This window comes from Epinephelus fuscoguttatus, linkage group LG18 (assembly GCF_011397635.1).
Source record: "Epinephelus fuscoguttatus linkage group LG18, E.fuscoguttatus.final_Chr_v1".
Classification (NCBI taxonomy): Eukaryota; Metazoa; Chordata; class Actinopteri; order Perciformes; family Serranidae; genus Epinephelus; species Epinephelus fuscoguttatus.
In genome coordinates, this window is record NC_064769.1 from 13,661,024 (window position 1) to 13,676,968 (window position 15,945).

At 41.5% G+C, this 15,945-nt stretch overlaps 1 protein-coding gene across 1 annotated transcript; it reads left to right on the top strand.

The window, feature by feature from the left end:
- The first annotated feature begins 5,139 nt into the window (after positions 1-5,139).
- Positions 5,140-6,588, top strand: rxfp3 (relaxin family peptide receptor 3). Its single transcript, XM_049559949.1, has one exon. The coding sequence runs from the start codon at positions 5,365-5,367 to the stop codon at positions 6,586-6,588; it is 1,224 nt and encodes a 407-aa protein (XP_049415906.1). The 5' UTR covers positions 5,140-5,364.
- The last annotated feature ends 9,357 nt before the right edge of the window (positions 6,589-15,945 follow it).

Consider the following 15,945-nt stretch of genomic DNA (forward strand, 5'->3'; position numbering starts at 1 on the left):
TAAAATATGTTTCTGAAGATATGGAGGTGAGAAAAGGGCAATGCAGTAACAGAATCTTGACTCATATTTGATCAGCACTGCTTTGTTTGACAGTTTGCAGTTCGTGAAGAGTGATTAACATGACTGACAGCTGCTTTAGAGTCTCATTAGCTCTGATTGGTTGTTGCTGATTGCTCTGCAGTCTGATGCCATTAGAGGCAGTGGGAGGGACATGACTTTTCTCAAACTATCTGTCTCATGTATAACTTTCAGAATATAGTGACAGTTTTACCAAATATAACACAAAGTTATTTTCATATAAGTTTCAGCCAGATATATGACATTAAAACATCTGCTAGTATGTTAATATTTGAGGGACTACTTCACCCCCCATGAAAAGGTCTATGGCCAACGCTTAAATGAAAACAAGTACAACTTACTTACTGATTTACATCACTGACAATACAAGTTATATGTATTTAAATGATAAATGAATGTAATCTTATAATTAAAACACATTTTAACATGTGAGGCGGACTGCTGCTTGATGAGCTACGTCAGAATGCCTCACCAAAAATCAGGGACCACTAAAGGAAAGGTCAGGGTACAGAGAGAACAAGAAAATGACAGGAGCTGAGAGGTGACGGTCAAATGTCTGGAGAAGGAAATGTGAAGAAGCAGCAGGTATGACAGGCATAGCTGAAGGTGAGAGGTGGGGCAGAGTAATTTTTCAGCAAATAAGACCGGCTGTGTCAGGCTCAGCTTTTAAGCTACAGTGAAGACACAGTTATCATATTAAACTAGAGGGCCCATGGCATCCATTGGTACCAACCATGTTATGCTATCTTGTCGAAAAGCCAAAGTTAGGCAAAATTTTGGCGAGGGAAAAAGGAATATTGCCATTTTTTAAAATGGTGTGTTTAAATATTTCTCCATACTGTGATCCCTGAACAGCCTTGAAATTGCGTAACTTGGGTACGGCTGTAACACTGAGAATTGACAACCATATACTTTGATCATTCACTGGAGGGCATTCTTTTCAGTCCAGGACACAAAAGTGACTACCTCTGCTTTTCAAATTAAGAAAACAAGGTCTTTACAGTAGATACAAATACAAGTGGCAAAGGGACTTTTTTATTAAAAAGATTTTAGGAGGTGGTAAATACGGTGTGGGTTGTGCAGTTATCATTCTCCCCCTCTAAATCCATCCACTTCATAACATCACCTATCTAGATATCCTCCAAAAGGCAAAGGTTCAGGAAGCCATCAGTGGGATGGCATGTACTGTATTTAGATATCAGTTATAGCAGACATTTTTCCTCCTGTCAGTGTTAGCGCCACAGAGCCTCGCAGCGGATCTGACACGTCGATTTCTGTGGAAGATTTGTGGTGGATGAGCCCAAAACAAAGGCTGAATGTTTGGTGAAGGATTATTACATGGGTGACTCAGATTTTCATTTCTTTCAATTTGATTCCCACAAATAGAAAATGGATCAGGGGCCAAATACGTCAGTATGGATGGAGCTCATGTCCTGCTGATCCTGCCTGCCTTATCAAATTAAAGTATATAGTCTGATGAATATGTCTTAACTCATGTATGTCTTTGAACTCAGATAATTTTTTAATCTATTGTTTTATTAGCATCTGCTGAACTAAATGCCAAATGATATATACTGGACAAAAATTTAAACTTTTGTTTTGCTCCCATTTTTCACGGGTTTTAGTTGAAGATCTAAGACTATTTTTTAAAACAAATATAAGTGAGCACTTCTCCTTTTCTCCATCCACCTGACAGGTGTGGCATATCAAGACTGATTCTTTGGAGAATTTGTGACTTAAGAATGTATTTCCGTAGCACGACTAATGGAACGACTGATAAGTGTCTCTTTTCAAGTGAAAACTGCACATTTTAGAGTGGCCTTTTATTGTCACCAGCTCAAGGCACACCTGGCTGGTAACAATACTGAATATGCCACATCTGTCAGGTGGATGGGTTATCTTGGAAAAATAGACATGCTCACTAGCACAGTTTTTAATACATTTTCAACCAAACTTTGAGAGAGAGATATCTATTGAGTGCATAAAAAAATCTTAGATCTTTAACTTAAACTTGTAAAAATTGGGAGCAAAAACCAAAGTCTTGCCTTTAAATTTTGTATTCAGTATACTGTATCTGTAACACAATAAGAAATGTCTGGAATCAAATTGTCAGAGTCCCTTTCAGAATGACTATGTAACAGAAAATGTCATGGTTAAACTTACAGGAACAGTGTGTGAGATTTAGGGAGATTTAGTGACATCTAGTGGTGAGGATTTAAGAAATTAATTGTAACTTCTGACAGAATTCCTTCAGTATTCATTATTTAGGAGGTGAGATGAATCATCCACAGATTCCCCAGAGGTCTCCTCCTCTCCTAAACAAACAGACCAGGTAATTCAAACCGGTAAAATGCTGAATAAAGCTGTTTCATGTTACAAGTCAGTGTTTCTCCTACAGTGTTCAGCTTGTCGCAGATGCACTGGCTAATGTGTGCTCACCTTTTTCCTCTGATAACCTGGGATCCAGACGTTTGGGAGGATTTCACCAGAAGCCAAATTATCTGCAGAATTCTCTTCCTCTCAAGACAAATCATTAAGGCAATTTAAACCAATAGAAACACAGACTAAAGCAGCATCACATTACAAATCAGTGTTTTTCCAAAGCTGCTCATTGCAGAGGGCCTCTTAACTAGGGTGGCCAATACAAAAATACAACCAAATACAAACAACCTTATCAAGAGCCAATGTTTGGTCTGTCCTGGGCTACTGTGGAAACATAGCTGTGCAACATGGTGATCTCTGCGGACGAGGACCCAAACCCTATGTAGATATAAATGGCTCATTTTAGGGTAACAAAAACAGTGGTCCTTATTTTCAGGTGATTATACAACTTTAATCCATTTCTCCCAACATCGCACCCTAAATCCTACACACTGGACCTTTGAGATATTTTCTGTCAGAGGTTTGCCAAAATTTTCAATGTAATCCTCTTCAGGATGACCCTGACTATGATCATTACAAATATGAAATAATTTTAATTAGCCATTCCAACCTAAATTGAAAAATGGCAGCCCTGACAGTTTGAAAGGCCGCTCCTAGAGACAAACCCACAGAAATGTATCATTTGTGACTTTTCAGCTGCAGCAGACAGACAGTAAATTATCACCACATATACAGGTAGCAGTGATAAAACAGCAGACTGACAAAGTTAGTGACCAGCTGGTGAACATAGTGAAGCATTTCCCTGCTAAAGAGCAACGTATTACCCCTCAGGAGTTGGTGGAGACCAAAACAGAGCTAAAAGGAGAGTGAATACTTCCATTTATCAGATGGGAGGAAACACGAGGGTGTATTTTGTTGTGTATATTTCATTGCTCCACAATATTCTTTTGAACACAATTACAGGCCTTACAATCAGATGTGACATAACTGTCGAGAAGAAGAATGTGTTCAGAGTTAACAGCTTATATGTTCCCTGGCACCACTGAGATTTGAAAAACATTAATATAAAGTAATCGAAACAGCAACATCTTTACCAGGCAATTGAACCATTCTCTCAAGGTCAGTTTCTGCTCTCGACTTCTGAAATGTTACAATGGACACATATAAGAGGGAACTGATTGTTGAAAATTACATTTTTTAAAAATCTATTTACTGTGGCATCCTTTTCATTTTATATTTCTCCAGTCAGACAAACTGAGGAGTTGGTAGATCCCCCTCTCTAAATAAAAACAACACTTAACTTTAAGTAAAGAAGGACTTACCCTTAGCTGCATGCACAATATGCACAACAGTAAGTCCACTTTCAAAAACACTGAAATCCTTTGAAATAAGAACTCTTCAAACAGAAACTGTGCTGCCACTGCACAGCTTATTGGTCTCCTCACCTGATCAGCTGCTCCTTAAGGAGCTAATTAAGCTATACAGAGGGACTTTATCTGCGGTCACTATTCAGAGCAGTTCATTTAAATTTTTGGTTTCAAAATATTCTGTCATTCAGATCATGTAGCCAGCACTTCTGATGACGCCATGTACCTGTGATATGTAGGAGAACATGTACGTCCCTGAAGATGTTGTTACCATGGAAAGATTCTTTCTACAGTATGAAATGTATAAATATATGTGTGATATACGGATAAAAATGGACCTGGCTACTTTTATTGCCTTACTAACTGTGAATATCTCATTAACCTGTAATGCCTCTAATCCCATTACTGTCTTCAGATTTAATCACAGTCTAATTTACTCTCCTTTTTTCACCTCTCTTCTTCGACTTTATGTATTTTTTGCCTCATAAACTCTGCATTTCACCAGCCATCCATTATTTCCCCTCATCTTATCCATCTACCTCGTTTCATCTGCGCCATCCACTCAGGTAAACTTCGGAAATGCTTATGAAGCAGCAGTGACCCTCAGCCAAGGTAAAATGGAATCAATAGGAATTAAATTAAAAGTAATGGATGGCTAAATCCACAGTGGAGAAAGCTTCCAGCGTTTGACAGCAATCTTCACTGCAGGTTAATATGAATAAATGTGTGTGTGTGTGTGTGTGTGTGTGTGTGTGTGTGTGTGTGTGTGTGTGTGTGTCTAAGATCCCCCTTAATATGGAGAACTTGTGCACCCCCTACCCCTAATAAAAACATTAGTAGCAGAGGACTTTTATTTTGGCAGAATTAAAGACATTTACGCCAAAAATAGGTGCATAAATGCAGGAAATAAAGGGATTCATGCTCAAAATCTTCTGTCATAAGACCCCCAAACCCACTGTTTCATATGTGTCACCCCCAATGTTAAAATGAAACCTACCCTTGTGTGCCTGTGTGTGGTGGTGGTGGTGGTGGTGTTGGCGTTTGGGGTTATCAAAAATGTCCAATGCGTAAAGCATGTGATCAATACGGTTTTAATTCCATAGTCCATTTAAGAACATATGGTGTACATGGGAAAACAAATGCCAAAATTAGTTGTTTTTATGTCTAACTCATGACGTTTCTCACGGATTTCTCAACATGAGATGACGTCTTTTTTTGTTTTCCACGTGGCATCAAATCAGAACCAAGGACAGCGCCAGATTGCGCCTGAGCGCTGCGTCAGGGCGCCTTTTCACGGTTGGAGAGCTGAGGCGCACAGAGAGAAAAATCTCAGAGAAGGGCAGGCAAATGAAAAGCTCACCTGTCAGAGTTGCACAGCAGTTATTTTTGTGTTTATTTCGATTTACACAAAACCTGCACCGTTTTTTTAACGTTTAATGTATTTTTATTAAGTGACAAGGAGACTGGCGCACGGACCCTAAATCCAAGGATTTAACCATGCCTATAGGAAACACCCTCCTAGGGAATTAAAGTTAATATGTCTGGGGAATTTACGGACACTAACTGCGAAGGCTCGGGAGGGATAGTCTATTCTGCAAACTTCAGCCACAGCTGTATTTTCAACACCACCAACCGCTCCGACGCGGACGCAGTCCACCTCAACAGGACAGATTTTGTTGGAGATGGCGCCGCTGTTGTGAGGATTATCATCTCTGTCATTTACTCGCTGGTGTGCGCTTTGGGTCTGGTTGGGAACTTACTGGTCCTTTACCTGATGAAGTCTAAACAGGTGTGGAAAAAATCCTCCATCAACCTTTTCGTAACTAGTTTGGCAGTGACGGACTTCCAGTTCGTGCTGACTCTGCCCTTCTGGGCGGTGGAAAACGCGCTGGACTTCACGTGGCTTTTCGGCAAAGCGATGTGCAAGATCGTCTCCTATGTGACTGCCATGAACATGTACGCCAGCGTGTTTTTCCTGACTGCTATGAGCGTGGCGAGGTACTGGTCGCTGGCTTCTGCGCTCAAGGGCAGGCGGCGACGGCCACACTGCTGCTCCTCCGCGCGATGCATCACCGTGTTCATCTGGTTCGCCGCCGTCTCCGCCGCTCTGCCGCACGCAGTGTTCTCCACAACCGTGACCGTCTCCAGTGAGGACTTGTGTCTCGTCAAATTCCCGGACACAAATGGAACCGCGCAGTTCTGGCTGGGACTGTATCATTCTCAGAAAGTGCTGCTGGGTTTTGTGGTACCACTGGGCATCATCTCAGCCTGCTACCTGCTCCTTTTGCGCTCCATCACCTCCAAAAACATCAACACATCGTGCGCCAAGCGACGCGCAAAGGTCACCAAGTCTGTCACCATCGTAGTCTTATCCTTTTTCCTCTGCTGGCTACCCAACCAGGCTCTCACAGCCTGGGGTATCCTCATCAAACTCAACGTGGTTCACTTCAGTTATGAATACTACACCACGCAGGCGTACGTCTTCCCCGTGTCCGTGTGCCTGGCGCACTCCAACAGCTGCCTGAACCCCATCCTGTACTGCCTGACGAGGCGGGAGTTCAGGAAAGCGCTGAAAAAACTCTTCTGGCGGCTGACTTCACCCAAAATAAGGCCGATTACAGGAACCACAAAGCCAGCGATGGACGAGCGAGGACACGTCCTGCTCCCGGTCAGCGCGCCTGAAGAGCCCAATGTGGTGTTTTATCCCCCGGGGGCTGTCATGTACCATGACCGGCGGGATCTGCCGCAAAACAGCACGTAGTTTAAACAGCCACAGGGACCAATAGTCTCTGATTGTTATCTATATGAATTATGTTAAGTGCTATGTCAGGAAAGCTGAGTTCAGGTTGGATCTGCTTTCATAAAAAGGCGAGAAATCAACTGAAATTGTTATAGACTGTGATTTTATTTTTTGCTATCATGGACATTTCTCTTTTCCTGAAAAAAAGAAGACATACAGTATTTTGAATGTGCGAAGTCTGTCTAAAAATATATTTTAATGTGCAAGTAAAGTGCATCTACACCATGTGTTGCTGTTGTTTGTTCAGTGTTGAAAATATTCGGGTGCCCTTGTGGAGGTTGTCACTGTGGATGAACAGTGTCCAGTGAGCTGCACACACTGAGCTACAGATTTAAACTTTTGGGGTAAAGAAAGCACTGGTATCTGATTGGTGCTCGGTATGGACTGATGAACCTGAGCTAACAGTCTGTACTTTTTATTTCCCTGCTTTCTAAAAACCTAATGAAAAATGAAGAACTTGCCATTAACCGTATTCTCAAACCCATTTATTTATAATATCTGCAATTAATGCATCAAAAAAATTGAGAGCAACTCAGGGTTGCTTTATTTAAAATATTTCATCATAGTGTCTGCATGACTCAACCCATCACTAACTCCTTTAGCAAGCATTTAGTCGCCTAATCTACAGTGAATGTTGTCATGTTCAGGAAGTCAGGGGGTTTATCTCCTAGGGATACCGCTCACTAATGATTTGTTTGTTCACAGCCATTTCCAAATACATCATTAGTGATTTCTGATAAACCAGAACTACTTCAGCGTCATGAACACTGTTTCACAACATTACGCTTTTATATAAAGCACAGTTTAGAAGACATGGATGCTTGTTTGATCCTCATTGTCAGATTGCTTATTAATGTCAGCCTGGATAGATGGAAGCTTTTTTTCCACTGACAAAACAGCTTAACTTCCAGATTTAACAGAGAGTGCAGGATTAAGCTCAGCTCAGGACTCATACTGTCTTATTTCACACAAGAATCAAATGAAACATATTTATTTGATTTCCCTTCACCTCCTGCTGCTTCTGAAGTACTATGGTGTGTGTGTGTGTGTGTGTGTGTGTGTGTGTGTGTGTGTGTGTGTGTCTGACAGAGAGGAGACTGCAGGAGTCTGGCAAACCTACTATAACAATTGACATCCTGAGATAAACACCATATTTAATCTTTTAATTATAGCAGCTATAAAAGCAAAGGGACTCCATTTATGCATATACTGACATGCTGCCATTACAAAGAAATGGCTGAATGAACCAGGACCTGGATGTTATAATGGTACACCAGAGAAATCATATCATGTGGATGTTGAATCCATCACCTAAAGTGCATATACACACGCACACACACACACATTAGTGATGCTTGTGAGGACCAATCAGATGATTTGCTCTTAACCCCCAGCACTAGAGGGTGACCCCCTCAGATTATACTTAATTTTCTCCAGGTCTATGTACAGCATGAGGTCCTTAAGCCACAATGAAGCTTTGGGGGCAAGTGGTGACTTCCACTCCAACAAAATTCTTCTTCGTGCTAATAAGGATGCAAAGGCGATATTATCCTTACACTTCCTCCTAATTGTTTGAGGGTCTGATAATACTCCAAAAATGGCCATTTCTGCACATGGCAAGATGTTTAAAAATAGCTGTCCAATAATCCTGCAGACACAAATGTATAATTATACTTTCCAGAGCCTTTATGCTCCACTTTCTTGCAGGTTGGAGCCTGGTCTCACTCTTAAGTCGTCGAAATCCTCCGCTTGGGCAGTGACTTGCAGCATCAGAAACCAATGAAAAAAGGCATCCTTTAATGTTTTTCCTAAACCTAACTAACCTACCTATTTTTGTTGCCTAAACCCAACCATGTGTGTTTGTTGTTGAAAGAAAAAACGTCAATTTGCGGTGTTGTACCTACGCTGTGCGTTTATTTTGAAAGAGTCTGTATGTACACTTTACATTTCCTGTGAAAACGGAAGTGTGTTTTGAAAGAAGACGATGCATTTAACAGGCAGAACTTGACATGGTGTCTCAGAACATCAACAACCAACGATCGTGGGTCGTGGTTGTCCTGCTGCCATGGTCCTGCCTGGAGCCTACTACTACTGCTGTTATTATTAGTCATATTTCTACTATTATTATACACATGTGATTATTATTGTCACATAGATATACCATATATTAATAAATACATATGTGGTGGGGGGCTCCTTTCACGCAGTGTGCTTCAGTGTAGGCATTAAGTGCCCAAGGCCTGCCTCCTCCCCCAACCACACCCCTAATCAGCGCCAGAGTGTGGCAAGGAGCAATAAGTGGAAAAAGTAGTGAGAGGACCAACAGTGCCACCTGGGGGATGCACACCCCAGAAAATATTTTTTTAAGAACCTGAAATGGAGTTGAATAATTAGGGATAGGGCACACAGACTCTTTACTGAGGCAAGGACAGAGATGTGATGTCAAAATAAACCAAATGTTTAGTGAAATCATCAAAAATAACCAAATAGGCAGGGACTAGAGCTGCTGGAAAAAAACATTAATAGTCAAACAAAAGTCAAACAAAAACCAATACGGGGGGATTAAAATACTGTTTTTATTGCAATTAGCTAAAAAGAGTCTTGATACAATATTTAAAATACACAAGTTAGGTAAAATATTCAGTCCATCCAAATAAAGCAAAATTAGACAAAACTAGGGGAAGTGAGCAGAGGCCACTCATGGAGAAGCAGACTATACCAAGGAGTGCCCAGAAAATCTAATGCAACCTATGCTCATGTCCTGGTGCTCATAAAGTTTAGGAACCTCACCTCACCACAACAGAGAAGAGGACAAGAGCCAAAGGAATGAGCCCAGCCACCAATATAAGGGCCTTATATAATCTGGAGCTGATTAGGGGTGTGGTTGGGGGAGGAGGCAGGCTTGGAGCTGTTGGGCTTTAGAAATAAAATTAAATTGAATTGAAATTGAATAATTACTAATACACACACTGATAGGCTGAAGGCTGAGAAATCTGCCCGAGATAAAGAAGTGGAAGCAAAGAGGTTGGAGGTCCATTGTCACGTGCCATTCCTATCAGTGGGTAAAACCAGTGTTGAGTAAGAGTTTGAAAGCCAACTAGTATTTGAAAGGATCCAAGCTCAAAAAATTCTTGAGCAGCAGACCTCCATTATTCAGGTCCTGCAGACCGAATTGATGTAGGTGAAGGGAGCGAAAGCGGCCCTCAAAACAGCAATGGAATCGTTGAGGACGGAGGCCTTCTTCAGACTGCCATCCAAAATCCGATTTTTAGCCAATCTATATTGGAACCAGATGGCTCTTATGAAGTCTGAACAGTCATAAATGACATGAAATCAGAATTTTGCAAACCAGATCGAAACCACCTTTGGGAGGTAGTTTCAAATCGCATTTGGACAGATGTGTCTGAGTCTGAACAGCTCCTTATATGACTTCACACATTACACGCTAGATGACACCTCCGCTCCGACGTCGTTGCCACAGCAACCTGTCAGATTGGTCAATAATGTGGCCCAGTCTGAACAGAGCCAAATCCGATTTGGACGCTTGCTAAAAACAGTGTGGACAGTCAGCAGTCAAAAATCGGATTTGAGAAGGAATCAGATTTGAATCAGATTCGCCTGCAGTCTGAAGGCGGTGTCACAAAGCAGTTGCAAACAGCAGCTGAAAACAATTTGGACACAACCGCTTCTTCCCAGAACATGGAGCTGTGTGACAGAGATGCCGCAAAATTTGAGGCCCACTCAAGAGCTGAATTGTTGGAGCATGATCTAGCATTTGAGAGGGCTCAAATTAAGGAGTTGAAGCAGAGATTGAGCCTGAAGACAGAAGCTCTCAGAATGCAGAAGGAGGAAGCTAGAAAGGCTCTGGAGAGATCCAAAACCTCCAATCGATTACAGAAGGATCAGAGAGCAGACTACAGGGAGATAGCAGCAGCCTTGAAAAAGGCAGAAGAGCTTTTGGAAAGTGAGTGCCTCTCTTTCAAGCATGAGAAGAGAGATCCAGAGCCTCCCATCTGGCTGAAATGGATTAACAGAGAGAGGACAATAATAAGCTAATTGCCTCTCTAAAAGAAGCTGAGCAGGAAATTAACATCAGACATAAGTGGCAGAAGGAAAAGTCTTTCCTGACTGCACAGCTGGAGAAATTGCAAAGCACCCAGCTTGCTCACCTACAGTAAAGATGAGTGAAAATAATCACAAAACCTCACGGAGGCTCTTAAGACAAAATATGAAGAGAAGCTGCAAAGTGACCATCTCCGATGGCAGCAGGAGAAGACCTTCCTGCTGGTGGAAACAGAAAAAGAAAGAGTGTGTATGTGTCTCAGCTCAATGAGGAGAAACGGGAGAACAACAGCCTTGTGGATGCCCTGAAGAAGGCTGAGGAGTGGTTGTCTTTGCAACATGTGGCGAGAAGAGAAGACATCTCTCCTTCAAGCCACAGAAAGCCTGAAGGAGACTCTGCAGGAGATGGAGCAGACCAAGAGCACCATGAGGGCCTAAATGGATGAGCTTGAGAGACAAATTGCCAAAAAAATGAAGAGAAAGAGCTCTCTCCCACATACACACACAAACACCTTAGCTCTTGTAGTATCAGATTAATTACTCTGAACCGCAGAAGGTGACCTTTTGGGAGGTAGGACTTGACACTTAAGTGCGCCTAATATTGTAATTTTGTCTGGGGTCACATGTTGGACATCCAAAGAAAAAAGTTATGTGTCTGAAGTGGTGAAAGAGCTTAGGCAGGTTTATTTTTTGTTGCAGAACTTTTGAAAATAAATATATTAGAATATTTGAAAACACAATAAGGAGATCAATATTAATTAGAAAACAGTTTAGAAAGTTTAGAAAATTACAAAAACAAACAAACAAACAAACAAAAAAAAAAACATTAATGGGTTAACCACCAATAGGTCAATTTTATTGCCCAGCATAGCACTTGGGTCTAGTGGGACCTGGGCAGCAGCACCGCTCATTTGGTGAGTACCACTAGTTTGGCCCAATTTAGTGGACGTCACAGTTGCGTCACAGCAGTTGCACGTACATAATGGTGGCAGAATACAGCTGACACGGATGAGAAACACTGAGAAACACATAAAAATGTCTTTTTGTGCCACTGGATGTCGTAACAGGAATACAAGAAAAGATAACCTTCATTTTTATTGAAAACCATCGCCAAGGACGCCGTTTGAACGAAGCGAAGACCTTTATGGTTGCTAGAATTTGATGTCAACAAAAAATCTACATAATATTTACATATGCAATTCATAGAGCCCTACAGTTGCAGGATGAAATAATATTTAGGCCTATATTTACATACACCTAGTGGCAGCAGTATTAACAGTTTTCTAAAATGCATTAAATGGTGAGATGAAGTTAATACTAACAGAGCCATTAAGTACAGTTTGCCATCAGTAAAGTTGTTTGACTTGTTTATGTCTTATACAGCTTTGTTTTATGCCCTTGTCGCTGGCTTGGCAGAACGTCTGTCTGAACAGATAGAATAAAAAATATTTTAAAAAAAAAAAAAAAAGTTTTGTCTCCAGTTAATTAGAATCTCAATATTTAGGTTAGAATCACTGCTGGATGCTCAGTAGAGGAGTGTGTGTTTGGCTTACATAAACATAATTACTGATGTGGTGAAAGATAATTCATCATCATTAGGAACTGTAAAAACTCACATTTGCCAAGCATAGATTTGGTTTATTGTCCCTGGTTAATACTTGTGGAGATGTCCCCATATAATATAATTTAATGTGAAAGTAACATCTGACAACTTTTCAACTAGGTAGCTAACACTGTCTGCTTATTAACTCATTGACCATAATAGAATATAGTAACTTTCACCACTGCTCATTTTAGAAATGACACCACAAGAAAATGTGTTCTCTGCTTAGATTATTAAACAGATGATGTATCACAGATGTTTGTTTCTACCTGTCAGCGATCAGCCATAGCACGCTGGCTACATTAACTAAATCGCTTACATTAGCCAGCCTTTCATTTTGCAAATAGGAACTGATCTAAACACACATTATAGCCTCTACGTTAACATAAACAAAGAATGCATTTTCTTGGGTGGCCTTTCTAAAGTGAAGAGAACTCTCTTATGATCAAGGTGTTAGCTATCTAGCTAGCGCGCTAGCAAGTTGATAAGTTGTACTTCCACATGAAATTGTATTATATGGGGACGTCTCCACAACTATTAAATAAGGAATAAGCTAAATCCATGCTTGACAAACGTGAGTTTTTACAGTTCCTTATGATGATATATCCTTCACTGTGTAAATAATTCAGTTTGCACAAGCCTAACACACTCCTTTGCTGAGCATTGAGAAGCAGTGTTTAGCCTAAATGTCGAGATTCTCTCAACTGGAGCCAAAACTTTTTTTTCTCCTACACGTAGATCATAAGGGAACTGCCCATTGGTTCGACATCCCATTGTTCCGACCATATTAAAGTCATTGTTTCGAAGTCCGTTCCGAAATCATCATGATGCCCTGTGGTTAAGGTCTGGTTAGGTTTAGGCACAAAAACCACTTAGTGAGGTGGGAAGACGGCGTTAGCTAGCTCACATTAAGGAGCTGCCAAGGCTAATGTTAACTTATCTGTGGAAACCAGTGGGGGAGCAGCGGGCACTCTGTTTACGTATGTTAACGCAGCTAGCCAGCTATCTGTCAGCAAAGCCACCTGAAAATAAAATAAAAGGCAAGACATTAACATCACAAAACATCACAATTTCTCCATCTCTGAATTGATAGCACTTTGAAATACAACACTAAAACTCAACTGAGTCAAGTGAGCGCAGGACTTAGGGGGCGATCACACAGAAATGAGACGCTAGAAACGCAGATGCTTCAAAGACGCTTGAAAAGCTGGAAGCGCTCATAAAATGCGCGCTAGACAAAAAAACCCAGCAAGGAGTGCCTGTGGAGCGGGGGTGCGTGTGCAACCTGGCAATTAATGATAAAGGATACAAAATGGATACAAAACGTTAAACGCTTGCTGTTGCTTTGCTGTTTGACCAAGATGAGAATCAACCTCCCAAAAAGCGGAGGTTTTGGGTGCATGAAATCCTCAAAAAAGGGAACAGTATGGTGAATACCACCATCTATTTAGCAAGCTGCGTCTGGACAATGAGCGCTTCCAGTCCTACTTTCAGTTAAACAGGTGTCAGTTCGAGCATCTTCTGCAGATGGTGGGGCTGAGTATCGCCAAGCAACAGACCAACTGGCGAGAGACAATCAGTCCATCGGAAAGGCTGAGTATTTGTCTCAGGTGAGTTTAATATATGTGTCAGAATCAGAAATACATTATTGATCCCCAGAGGGAAATTCTGTTTGTTACAGCCCATTCAAGAGTATAAAAACAGAAAGTATGAATGTAACAGATAAACTGACAGACTTTACTACTGAAAAAAACCCCTCCTCTTTTAAATGATGATTTTGACTGATCACCTGGATTTTTGTAGCACCTGTTGCTCAAAAATGAAATGCATGTTCACCAGTCCTGTCTGTACAAGTAAAATATAATGCAAGATATAAATCTGGATATGTAGATATGTAGGCCTACATTCACTGTGAATATATAGTATGCATCCTGCAGATAAAGTTAGTGCCAGTGTCATATAACAGTATAAACAATGCAGTGTATATTGTAGATTAATTATTGCACAGTTACAATTATTATTATTGACATCACTTACATACATTACATTACATTGTAGGGGTATAGCCAGATCACCCCCTGGTGACATTTCACGTGAACTGATTTTCTTACAGTTGTATTCACTCCATGTAGCTGATATACATACATACATGCTTAGAATGCAAATGTTCTTTAATTGTTGTGCATACTTGTTAATTGTTGTTGTCACTAAGCTATGCAACTGCAAATAGGCATTGTTTTCTGATTTGTTGTAGATATCTTGCCACTGGAGACTCTTTCAGAAGCCTGGCCTTCAGCTACCAGATTGGCTTCTCAACAGTGGTTGGCATCATCCATTCGGTCATCACTGCCATCTGGGATTGTCTGGTCACCAAATACCTGCCAGTACCAACTGTGGGAGAATGGAGACAGATTGCAGAACACTTCCATCGTCTCTGGGACTTCCCAAATTGCCTCGGCACAATCGATGAGAAGCATGTGCAAATCCAAGCCCCAGCCAACACAGGGTCCCTTTTTTACAACTACAAGGGGCACTTTTCTGTTGTGCTGTTGGCTGTAATGGATGCGCACTATCGCTTCTGAGTGATTGACGCCGGGGCATATGGCAGGAGCGGTGATGGAGGGACCCTAGCTGCATCTGCGTTTGGGAAGGCCTTGTACTCCAAGACCCTTCAGCTCCCGGCAGATGTTCCTCTCCCTGGTGCTGAAGATCAGAGCTCAGTCCCTCATGTGTTTGTAGCAGATGAGGTATTTCCACTGCGCAGGGAGCTGATGAGACCATACCCGGGACAGAACATCAATACATAACTACTACCGCCTGTCGAGGGCCAGGAGAATGGTGGAGTGCACATTCGGCATTCTTGCTGCGCAGGTAGGTGTCACACTGCATCAACCATATGTTACTGTGAGATGCCAGATTAACAGACTGTTGTTAGAATGTAAAAATGATAGACTATGGAGATGACCAAATTGCTCAGTGTTGAGTACTAGATTGTCAGACTAAGCAGTAAACTAAGTAATATTAATATTAATAACAACTAAGTAATATTACTATTAATATTATTAGTATTACTGACTAATATCTTAGTAAACTGTCAGATTGTTGAAGAAAACTGTTTAGTTGTGAACATAGCAACTGAAAAAAGGAACTGACTAGCACTGATAAACCACTGTAAGGACAAGCAGGACCATGTACCTACACTGTTTATATATATGGCAAAATAAACTTTCTATTCTGTTCTATTATACAGTGACGGCTCTACCGGAGAGTTCTGGGGGTGTCTCCAGAGGTTGCAGAGAAGGCTGTGAAAGCAACCTGCATCCTCCACAATTTCCTGCACTGGGACACCAAGGCAGACCATCGCCATGCCCCGCTCTCCGCTGTGGTGTCGGAGTGTGCTGTCCAGCATCTGGATCGGGCTGGCAGCAACAATGCTTCCAGAGAAGCCCAGGCTGTGAGGGAGACCTTCACTGCATATTTCTCCTCTCCAGGTGGTGCTGTCCAGTGGCATCATTTAATCAGCCTTTCAACTGGTCTCCTGCTTGGCCCCACCATCTTCAGATGACACTCACTGACACCTGATTCGCCAAAAGGAGGACTGGAAGCGCTCATCATTCAGACAGTTTTCTCAATATATGCAACTAATCACCATA

What these genes read in the sequence shown, in the direction of transcription:
- rxfp3 (XM_049559949.1), top strand. Translation starts at nt 5,365, where the DNA reads ATGTCTGGGGAATTTACGGACACTAACTGCGAAGGCTCGGGAGGGATA.